Source organism: Macadamia integrifolia, chromosome 9 (genome assembly GCF_013358625.1).
Source record: "Macadamia integrifolia cultivar HAES 741 chromosome 9, SCU_Mint_v3, whole genome shotgun sequence".
Classification (NCBI taxonomy): domain Eukaryota; kingdom Viridiplantae; phylum Streptophyta; class Magnoliopsida; order Proteales; family Proteaceae; genus Macadamia; species Macadamia integrifolia.
The window spans coordinates 22,037,799-22,050,214 of NC_056565.1; the positions used below are offsets into that span (position 1 = coordinate 22,037,799).

General features: G+C 35.7%; 1 protein-coding gene across 1 annotated transcript; it reads right to left on the minus strand.

Moving 5' to 3' along the window:
- Positions 1–8,339: 8,339 nt before the first annotated feature.
- Positions 8,340–9,250, minus strand: LOC122089619 (putative nuclease HARBI1). Its single transcript, XM_042659340.1, has 3 exons — positions 9,155–9,250; positions 8,831–9,062; positions 8,340–8,740 (listed from the first exon to the last, which is right to left on the minus strand). The coding sequence occupies exons 1-3, from the start codon at positions 9,248–9,250 to the stop codon at positions 8,340–8,342; spliced, it is 729 nt and encodes a 242-aa protein (XP_042515274.1).
- Positions 9,251–12,416: the final 3,166 nt, after the last annotated feature.

Below are 12,416 nucleotides of genomic sequence, written 5' to 3' on the forward strand. Positions count from 1 at the left end.
AAGGGAATGCTTAAACTTTGCTTTTTTTTTTTTAAGTATCTTTGAGAAGCATACGGTAAAACATATTTTAAACAGTAAAAAACTGGAATGTGTTTAAGACGGAGTTTTAAACGCATTTTTGCTGACAATGAATTCCTTGCTGATCACCAGTTGAACCGAAGAACCATACAGTTGGGTTGATCAAGCACTTCATCCATCAATTTAGGCCCTTGGTTCAGTACCACCGGGTAAACCAGTTCAGACCGTTAGCTTTTGCATAGATCCCTCTCCAACCCATGTGGCAGGATGGGGTGTGGCCCAATCAAGTTTCACTAATTTTTCCTCTTGCATGGTAATCGCCCAAATAGATAGTCGAGTCTTCATACAATAGGCATGGACACATTTATAAATGGTCGGTTGGTTTTAAGACTTTAATCAAGCTACCAATAATCACGCTAAATGAGCCTTAAATTGGGCTTTAAATGTGTTGGGATGAGTAAAGATGCGCTAAAAGTGGGGTTAAGTTCGGCTCTCAATCTGTTGGTCTCAATCGGACAACCATCTAGAGGGCTTCTACATCGGGAATGACCAAATAATATTTGATCTAGGCTTGAGCCTGGCATGTTTAACAAACAGACTAGGCCTGGAATTGACGCCCCTAGGCTTTATGTCTTATGTATAGTAGTTTGGATTGTGAAGTTGCCTTTGAAGGCAATTAAAATTCCATAGTGGAATTCTTTGTATCTCTTTGTTTTTTTTTTTAAATTGTTAATGACGTGGGGTTATTAGGATTATGGAAAATTCTTTATAAACATAGAGAGGCATGAGGAAGAGAGCTTGTAACCCTTTTCTCCATTGCTCATGAAATTACTCCTGTCTAACGTAGGCATCTTATCAAACCATGTGTATGATTATTTGATTATTCTTTTTGTTTACTTTCTACATCATGTACAAGTTTTTTGTTTCTACAATCTCATCATTATTCCCCTATTAACGAAGATGTCTCTTCATCGTGAGTGACGGCAAAATCGATCCAAAGAAAAATAAAAAAGATTGAAGTCATCAATTGAACAGTTCCACATTTTGATCTCGTCCAGGTTTTTCTAATACTGTGAGATGATATCAGCTCCTCCTATCAAGGTATAATTATGGAAATTAATCAGAATTTGATTAATGGAGAGAACCACTATACATCATGAGTGACCAATCATGCACTATAGTTTAAATCTTTTATACTAAACAAAAGGATTAAAGAAAAGATGGTGTTTTAGGTGGGTCACTTTTTGTTAGCAATGCCGTGTAGTGATGCGATGCCCAACAAAATCTGTCTTTTGAATGGACTTTTTTGCATGTCCTATTAATGCTTTTCATTATCTTCAATGGTCAAGTCAAAAAGTAATAAAATTATTTTGGGTAATCCATTGTTATTTTTAGAGAAGGAACTGGAGTTAGTCTTTAATTAACTCTTCTTTCTTCCTTTTTCTTTTTTTAATTTTAGTAGAAGACTATAAGTCTTTAATTGATGCAGCTCTCTTTAAGGATTGCTTTTTGTCATATGCTCAAGCATTAACCTTTTTCTTAATTATAGGCCATCCCTCTTTTGACTGCTCTCTTCCTCTAGGAAGGACCACTTCAAAGACATATTACTTGTGTTATACTTCTAATGGGAGTGGTTGGCTTGATTGTCTCATCCTAGATGATAGAGTATACTCTCGTGAATCACCTACTCCCCTTTGGATCAAATAAAAAACAAGGGTTGGAAGGGTCAGGGTTGTTAGGGCACAATGTCTTGTATTTTGTTTTATGGGTTGATTTTAATCTGTTTTATTATGAATTGTGGTGAGACATGCTTTGTAGTTAGATAGAGGCATGAGGATGATTGACTGTAATCCTATTCTCCACTGGTAGTGAAGTAGTTTTCATTTCATAATGGACCATGGTTTTAGGGATTGTAACCGATTGACAGATTCTTGGGCGATCCCATATCGACAGATCAATACAAACCAACGTTAAAAAGATTAAAAAATGATTTTTTTAAAGAAATAAAGGGCAAATCAATTCGTCTAATATGGATCGATTTGGATCAATATCAGTTGAGATCAATCCTAATACCTCTTACTAAAACCATGTTGTGGACGTAGAAAATCTTCCTAAATCTCATAAATTCATCTATTTTATGAATATTTATGTTCATTTATGATTTTTATTTCTTTCTACAACGTTTTAGGTTTTCATTTCTAAAAAGAAGAGAGGAAACAAGAAGAAAAATTATAAACCCATACAAAATAGTAATTATAGACATCTCATTGATGATCATGACATACATTATTATGAACAGTCATAAAGAACGTAGTAACCTTGAAAAGTATTTCTTTGATGTAATGTTGTCATGCATAGTCTATTAATTTCCAAGCTTAGCATTTATACAATCAAATTGTGAATAAACTAAGCATGTATTGCTATTATTGCTATACACATGTCATTTTTTTAATTTAATAATTCATTTGACTTAGGTCTGATGACAAGTCTATTACCTTATTATTAATTAATAATGCTGCTTTATTAAAGCTAGGAAGAAAAATAGAACAAAGCAACCTACACCAAAGACCAAGGAGTAGAGCTCTTTCTACTTAAAAAAAGGAGTATATAGCTTTAGAGTCCCAAGTTCTCCATTAAAACAAGTCAACAAGATATTTATGGGAGCACATTCAAAAGAAGAAAAATCAAATATGAACTAATGTAAAATAAAGAAATCTGACAAGATAATTCTCTCTCTCTCTCTCTCTCTCTCTCTCTCTCTCTCAACCACAAATTCACATTCTTATCTTTTTACAAAGCTAACCTAATCCCATGGCTATAGTACCAGATTCATGCATGGAAAAGTTGACACAACATAGGTAACAAGTATTCAGACAAGAGTCTAGTAGGTGACCCCTCCCTTTTTGTTCTGAGATCTAATTTTCCACTCTTCTCCTTCTAATCAAACCCACCAAGTACATTGATCCCAATTTTTTTCTCAACCTAACTTTCAGTCAGATTCTCAGTAGTTTAGCATATTATGTATTTCTTACTGTGGTAACAATGTGTCAGTGTGTGAAAACAAAGGTGACCCAATCACATCCTTACCCACATGGTAGCAGAAGGTTTGGTATATGAGACTCAGGGGAAGTTATCATTGCAGTCTTAAGGGAGGAGAGAAAAAAGAAAAAAAGGAGATGAATTCAAAGCTTACCTTTAATGTCTACAGTTAGGAATCTCTCCTCTTATGTTAACATAAAGTGAAAGCTCTCCTTCCTTTATATTCTTTGTAACTCTCTGCAAGCAAACCCAAACTGGGAATACCCAACTCCAATTCCCAACAGATAAACAAAAACCTAAAAAGAATAAACCTTCATTCTACACTCTTTATGTTCACACTCAACAACTCTCTTTTTGTCTACACATTCAGTAAGAACAAAAGAAATAGACTTATAACTCATATACCCATTTGACAAGAACCTCTGCTTTGATCATCATCTCCGGCGACACCGATTTCTCCGGCGAGAACTCTCCGATTAGATGCAGTGACACAACTGATGAAGTCGATAGGTGATCAAATATCATCTCTGGTAGGATTGTGGAAGCATCAACAACAAATATCATCTTTGGTAGGATTGTGGAAGCATCAACAAAGATCTTTAAGTTAGGGGGAATGAAGCCTGGTCCGAAATCATTCAGTTTCATGTTTAAGAGCTTCATATGAATGGTTTCGAACCAGACAACAATCCCCTCAACTGGTTAGAGAGAGAGAGAGAGAGATTGATTTGGTTATGTATGATTTTCATGGGTTCTTATATACGTGAAGATGAGATGAGATTCTTTCTTGGGTACAGATGACATGGAGTCCACTTTGTAGACTAGCCCTTACACGCTTTTCACACTAAGGATGGAAATTTTAACATAAAAGGGGTTAAGCTAATAGAGGATGCTAGGGTGGAGAAAAGCCTCAAAGGGAAATATAAGAATATAAATAGTTTGGTTAAGAAGACTTCTTCATTGATAATAAATGGGATCTCAAAGAATAGTAAGGATTGATGCCATTCTTAAGTCAACCCACAGGGGCTGCTTTTGTGTTAAACTACTAAGAAACTACATGAACTTCAATTCCCTCCTCTACCTGCTGCCCTGTCCTTTCATACTAAACTAAGAATTTGTTTGGTATATAAGAATTCTTGGGAATTGAAGTGCATTCCAGGTTGATAATAGACTTTAAAAAATCATAACCTATGCAGCCTCAATTTTCTCTTTAATCACTATTTATAATTGAGATCTTCAAGGGGTTGGGTGATCAAGATTTGAGACTCACAAAGTTGAGATTGGAAGGGTGAGTTACAAGTAGCAATCAGATCCTCTTCAGCATGGGATGGAGTGCAGTGGGTATCCGATGGTTGGGAGTTCCTTGGGGTATGAACCCGAATGTTCCCAGCCGTAGGATGTTCACTGCACTCCGTCCCGTGCTGGAGAGGATCATAATCCTTGCAAATATACGTTAGAAAAAAAGTGGATCCCGATGTTTAAGATATTAAGTGAAAAAATAAGATTGTCTGGAATGAGTTCTTGGAATTCATTATTGATATAGAATGCATACCAAACACAATATTAATATGATATAGAGAGGAGCTTATATCCTACAAATTGCATGTGAAGCAAGCATACCATTCATAAGATCTTTATTAATATTTCTCTAATGATGCGAATAAAAAAGGATATATTCTTAATTAATTAAGGTTTGAATTTGATTACGTACTAGAGAATATTAATCTTTGAAGGGTCAGACTTACATCTAAAAATATCGGTATTGTGTTTATTCTTAAAAAAGGATATCTCTTTTGCTTCCCACTTGGGAAAAGAGAATATAAGGGGGATGGGGGATGGGGGAACCTTCATCAATGGGAGCATTAGACAACAAAGTGTGATTCCAAATGGCAAGGAAAACAGGTTGGTCTTGTTAAAAATCTTTGAGAGGTCCAACACAACTAAAGGAGAAAGAGTAATTGGAGAACGGAAAAAGGTTGAAACTTCATAATGTTTCTATTGATATAATGGAGCTTCTTATGCATTACTAATTTTTCTTGATTAATTTAATCTTTTCCTTTTCTTTCTTCAAATATGAGATAAGCATTGGTCATTTAAATAGATTGAATAAACTATTTCTCAGCTTCTGAATTGCAAGTTGGTAACCTTCTGATGAAAATAAATGATTTTTTTTTGGGGGGGGGGTTTTGTGGGTATTAATTAATGCAATAGAATGCAATATATTAATTACAAATAATTTGGTTCATGGGTAATGTGGACACTAACCCAATAAGGTATTTAATTGATCCATGAATTTGGATGTAACCAGTAACCCTAAGGTTTTTCTCTTTTTCGTAAACCCTATATGCTTTTCAAAGAAAGAAATGATCCTCAATAAATTGATTGTATATTATTAGGAAAAAAGGATGCTTTTTAGTTTCCCATCCATGGTTTAATACGGGAACCAATCAAGTGGAGTACATGGGCATCAATGGAGAAGGGTTTTTTGAATTTCACAGGGATGGGCACCTCATGTTGCCATCCTCCGTGTCTGGGCGTAAGGGCCATATGACTAAGGAACGTTTATTCCTCCAAAATTATTATTATTATTATTATTATTATTATTATTATTATTATTATTCACATATTATTAAGATGAATATATTTTCTAATTAACTCTCTTAGTATTAATATTAAAATTAAGAAGAAAATATTTACAATCAAAAACAGAAATTTTAGGTGATTAAATCTGATCTTTCATTCGAATCCTTTTAAACGAAATAAAAGCTCCTTTCTATAAAGTGGAAAAGATTGAAACATACATATTTTTAAACCGACAATTTGTCTTTTTTTATGCAACCAACATTGTGTACGATCAAAACTTTATAAATGAAATTTTATCTTCACACTGATTCCTCAATACCTCAAATACAATCACCAAATACAGATTACATGATCAATTGATAGAATTTCATTAAAGAGGAGACTACCTGAAGTTGGCCAGAAAATTGAACCGATATTGTAGCTCAAAAAATTGTTGTGGAGCTTAAAGCTGCTTCCTAAACTCAAGGTTTTACTTTGGGAAATGTTGCACTAGGCTTTTTTTTTTTTTTTTTTTTTACTGATGGGTATCTAGACCTTCGGCCTGACTAGTCCCACGGGTCTATACTGACCCCACAACCACATAGACTAAGTCATATATAGTGAAGAGCACTATATACCCCCGTGTCATCGAATAGCCTCATAGAGGTAAGAGGAGTCGAACTAAGAATTATATGCTTCCTAGGCAAAGGTCCCTTGTCAACTCAACTAGCCCCTCGAGTAATGTAAATGTTGTACTAGTTCAACTATTGTGAAACACCTTCTTTACTTAAAAGGCATATGGTTTCCCCCCCCTCCCAAAAAAATACAAAAAACACCCCAAACCCCTAATGTCTCCTCTGTGGTAAGGATGAAAAAACTATTGTTCATGCTCTATTTCATTGTGATTTTGTCTCTGAATGTTGAAAGACTTCCCCTTTTAGCGTAATTCCAGGTTTTGTGTAGGGCAATACTATGAATGATCTATTTCAACAGTTTTTGTGTGTCTCTCGTTTTTTAGTGAAAGAGTTTCTCAACCAATGGGTACCTGTTTGCTGCTATGAAGATAAATTGACCTGAGTTATGGAGAGGTGGTTTCAAGAACCAATGGTATGCATGGCTGTGTTAATTTATCATTTTGAAAATTAGATAGTTGGGAAGCATCTCGAGATTAGTACGAGACTGTTTTTAGCTTTTAAAAGGTGAAATGTTATTGTGATAAGGATTTGTTACTGACGGACGAGGTCACCATACTAAAGAAGGCCGTAAGCAGTGGCTCGACGGAGATGGTTCGAATCAAGCAGACCCAAGGCATTTGTTGGCACCCGAGATGCTAAGGTGTTAAAGAACAATGGGATATGGAGCGGCTTGTCGGACAACGTCAGAGGAGCCGTCGGTGAATACAGTTACCATGTATCTTGATGGTTCAACCAAGTTTTGGTGGCGGACCAAAAGATGTAAAGAACGCGGAACATGAAGTGTAATTAGATCAATTTGGGAGACGAGTTTCAGGCAGAATTGAGGGTTCTTGCCTGGTTGTCATCCGCCATGTTGATGAGCCTGAAGCAAACAGGCCCGTACACGAGTATGTGAAGGCCATTTAAAATTTCTAAATACCATAAGACATCTATTCTGTTACATGGACAAAAAAAGACATGCATGATCTATAGGTCAGTCATACGTAAAAATGGACACATGCCATGCTACCTTGACCAAGAACTTTAGGGGCTCGTTTGATAACGTTTCAAGAAACAGGTTTCTGCCATTTCTTTGTCTAAAAATGGCAGAAACAGAACAAAAAATGTTTGATAAAACTGTTTCATTTCAGTTGTTTTCAGAAATAGAAATTGAAATTTTTACATATTTATGGTTCAAGAAACGACCCAGGCGAAACAAGTAGAGCCGCCTCTGGAAACGACTTGTGGCCATTCTTTCGCTGGTTACTATCGACTTCCAGAAACATGACTTATTAAACACCTTTAATTCCGTTTCTATTTCTAGAAACGGAAATTTATGTTTCTGCCTTTTCTTGAAACAGAAACGTTATCAAACGGGCCCTAGATGTTCTAGCGAATGTATGTTGTTCCTCCCAAGTACCGCGTGTGCTCAAGTTGGTCGGGTTGGGTTCCTACTTCCTACAGAGAAAAAAAAAAGCAGAAAACAAAACGAGAGAGAGAGGAAAAAACAAAAGAGGTGGTTGCAGGGTCACAGCCGAAGAAGAAAATATGTAGCACCATTTTGGTGTTGTTATGATCATCAAAACCCTTCACCCAAAGAAAAAAACGTTACGAGAATCAAAACCCTCAAGGGCTCGAGTTATGATGATATACCATAACTTGGGGGCCGTTTGATTTTGTTTCAGTCGTTTCTGTGTCTAGAAACAACAGAAACGGTTTCTTATGCATGTATCATTAATTACAGTTATGCCATTAGAATTTTGACAAAAGGGAAGACATCATACATGATTAAAATGAAAAAACCCAATGTGATAGAGATTCAATAGGGAATATCTTTTTAAATGTCACATAAGTAAATAGAACATAGAGTTTTCTATTACGTAACATATTCTCTAACAATTAACATAAAATCATTAATGGTAGCAACTAACATAAAGTCATTAAAATCAAAACATCAAGGTCCATCAATTGGAATCATAGGCATTCCCTTCAATATAGCCATTTGATTTGTTATATTTATCCTTAACATTGACTCTTTCTTGCTCCTCTCTAACTTGTACTTGTAGTTGGAGCAATGAAGTCTTGATGATTAGGAGGATTTAGTTGATCAATTACATTCTGTTCACAACCATATTCATCAAAAAGATCATCTTTAATAGCTTGTTCTTTGATGTAGTTGTGAAGCCCACAACATGCAACTACGATGCTGGCTTGGTCCTCGATACGGTAACCCTTCATTTTTTGTAAGATTTGAAATCTATTTTTCAATACACCAAAGGTTCTTTCAATAACATTCCGTAAGGAGGAATGTCTATGATTGAACAACTCCTTCGGTGTTCTTGCACCCCTTCTCTCCCCACTAAAATCTGGTAGGTGATACCTTTCTGCTCGAAAGGGTGTGAAATACCCAAGTTGACTTGTGTAACCTGAGTCCACAACATAATACTTTCCTTCAAGTATTATGGATAACGTTTATACAAGTGAGTATATTAGTCTAAAAAGACACTTAACGTACAAGTGATTTGTTTGTTGTGAATTACCTGGAGGAGGATGAAGAAAACCTAAGGTAGTATTTGATCTCGCCTCTTCAAAAACCCAAGCATCATGTGCACTACCTTCCCAGCCCGCATACACAAATGTGAAACCCATGTCGAACGAGCAAGCACACATAACATTTTGTATGATCAATGCTTTTCGATTTCTGTATCGGGTTTGCTCTGATCTGGGTACTATGACGCTAATATGAGTGCTATCAATAGCACCAATGCAATCCTAAATGAAACACAATATAGATATCTATTAGAATTCATTCATTAACTAGTAATTGATAATATTTGAACTTAGCATAAATCTTAAAAGGTTACCTGGAAGAAAGGGCTAAACTTTGGGTTATATTGAATCTCTGAGGGGACCACATCAAAATTAAGTGTTCTGATTGTTTCATTCGCTAGTTGAACCATAGCGTGCAACACTTTTTGAAATACAGCATTAATTGTCTGTCCAGATCATTGAAATTTCTTTGCAACCTGTCTAGTACTGCTTCCATGCGCTACTATTACAATAAAAATTACAAGTTGTTCATCTACCCATATATGACAACTATCATCTAACCATCCTCTATGTATCATCATATCATGTAGATTGAGGAAGACATGTCTCTCAACTCTAAATTCAATGTAGCATAGATTTGAATGCCCATTCAATGTCTCTGCGACCATGACAACTCCTGTGTAGTTACTCTCCATACATGGTTCTCTAATCCGAAGGTAATCTAAAAATGTTTGGAATGTATATAGGATGATGTCATCATCACTGGATGAATCATCTTCAAAATTGGTAGGATTCATTGCCATATCTGTATATAAATGAATATGAGTATCAAAATGCTACATAATAAGAACTGAAAAATGCATTCATCAATAAGACAATAACAAATATCCATGTCATCCTTAAAAAATCATGTAAACAAATCAATATATGGAAGAAACTCCCATATCCTACTTTTAAATCAAATCATCCATCAAAATCAATCAAACAAACAAATATCCATATCATCCTCAAATAAACTCTCATATCCTACTTTTAAATCAAAATATCCATCAAAATCAACAAGCAAAGTAATATCCATGTCATCCTCAAAGAAATTCCCTTATTCTATTTTTAAATCAAACCATCCATCAAAATCAAACAAACAAATATCCATGTCATCCTCAAATTTAAAAAGAAACCTATTGTTTTCAAGAAACTCCCAAATCCTACTTCAATGCTCTAATCATCCACATCCTTTTTTTAGCAACAACTTCTACAAATGATATTCTCCAAGCAGCACTCTTGTGTATCTTTTGTTGAGCCATCACCCACATCTCTTGTGTTAACTCTGTCATGTTGTCCAACAATACCTAATCTCAGATGGGAAGTAAGGAGAAGTGATTAACCAGATCAGAAAATTAAAGAAGAGATCGATATGGGTAGGAGGGCATCATCATCAGAATGCATGCGATGCAACTTTTGGCTGCTTTTTGTCACTCCCAACACTTATGAAGAGGAAGAGGAGTAGTAGTACCACACTACTACGTACCTGGCTTCTTCTAAAGCTTTATTTACTATTTTCATGAAGGAATCAATCTTTTTCCTTCTTGCCAAACAACTTTTAATTGAATTAGTCCAAATAAAAGAAATGCAAGGTACCACTACCCTATATTTATAATATAACTTCTATAGCATTAGAGTTCATTTTTAGTAACTAGAAAAGGTTCCAATAGTGCTTATTCTTGAAAAAAAAATCTTAAAAAAAACAAAGGTCACTAATCTTCAAATCACCATAAGAATGACAATTAAATACATAAGCTCCTAGAGCTCTGTATAGACAATCCTACTAAGAACTACAGGATATCATTTTCAACAGTACCAACTCTCCAACTAGTTAAAACAGTAAAACCCTTGGTTCAGGTCTATCATACACTACCTCCCTATTGCAACTATTCAACAAGAACCCACAAAATGAAATAGAAATTGTAGTATTTCTTGACATATATTGAACAATAGAGTCAAAAATGAAGAGTATAAGCAATGGTAAGCATAATACTACTACCTCAAAGTTGTATTTGAGTTCAACAAACTAGTGTTTATGGTCTCGTTCAAACTTATTTACCAAAACAATGTTATTTGTCCTTATCCATCGAGCTTCCTTGAGGACACGGAATTCATTCACTGTGATCCATTGACAGCATACAATAAGGGGGGACGGGAGAGGTGGGGAGTGATGGGGGGTCACATCTGGACCATCCTCTCACTCAGCCACCGGTGAAAGAAAACTTGGTATTTTTTTTTTTATAACAAAGGAAAGCAACTATTATTAGAGAAAGTCTGAATAGGAGAAGCTCTTATATAGGAAAGTACAAGAAACAAGAAAAAGGGGTGGTGAGCACCACCAGACCTAGAAAAAAACCTAATCAAGCAGCACAAGAAGCAAAGAAATCTGTCTCCTTATTTGAGTCACTAGGAAAAAAAAAAAAAAACTAGCTCATTAAGAACATCAACCACCGATTTGCAATCAAGCCCAACCAGGCTTATTAGTTTCCTTAATTTCTCTACCTCCCTCTTCTTTTAGAACCACTAAAAAGACCTTTAAATTAGCCATTGAAGCTGTTGCTATCTTGAGAATTGAAGAGAGAAGCTAGCTTTTCGTAATTAAACTATAGTCTGCATTGACTTAAGAGATATGATAAACATGTTAGATCTTGCATTGTGCACCAATGATCCCTGTTACACATCAGGCTTCGACTAGGCCCTAGCACAAACAGTTGGAGTGCTTGGTCTGCTAGTAAGGCTTGAAGGTTAGGCTAGGCCATGGTGAGAATTGCAATTAGTCCGGAATCAGGTAATCAAGTCTCACCTCGATTCTAGGACCACAGAATATCAAGTAACCCACCAACCGTTACAATTTACAAATTGATCTAGAGACATTATAGTAATAATAATATTCAGGAAGAAAAGAAAACATTCAATATCTTGACCAACGAAGAATTAGGGAAGAACAGCAACATCAGCAACGGCAACAACAAACAGAGAACTTAAATCCATCAGAGATCAACAAGACAACCCTCAAATCCACACAAATTAGAAGGAATCAGAAATTAGGGCCAGAGATTACCCATTAGATATCAACAAGATAATCCCCACGTTACAGAGATTAAATCAGATATGTGAATTAGTGCTTGAAATGATACCTGAGCTTAACGATCGTACTTGTCGCTACAACTCTCCGTTGCTTGACGAGAGAGAGAGAGAGAGAGAGAGCAGAGAATGCTGAGCTTCGCGAGAGAGCAGAGACGATCGCTGGAGCTTCGTGAGAGAGCAGAGACGATCGCCGGTGCTTTGCGAGAGAGCAGAGATGGTCGCTGAGCTTTGTGGAGAGTTGCAGGGAGATAGGAGAGGGTAGGGCGTCGGGACTCGCGATTTCACAATTTTTCCCCTCACTTTGTTTCAAGAAACAGAAAAGTAACTAAAAGGTATTTCTCCATTCTTGTTTCTAGGAACAAAACTACATAGAAATTTTAATTTTTATTTCATAAATAGGTGAAACAGAACAAAAAAATCAAATAGAAAAAATGATGTTTTTCTGGT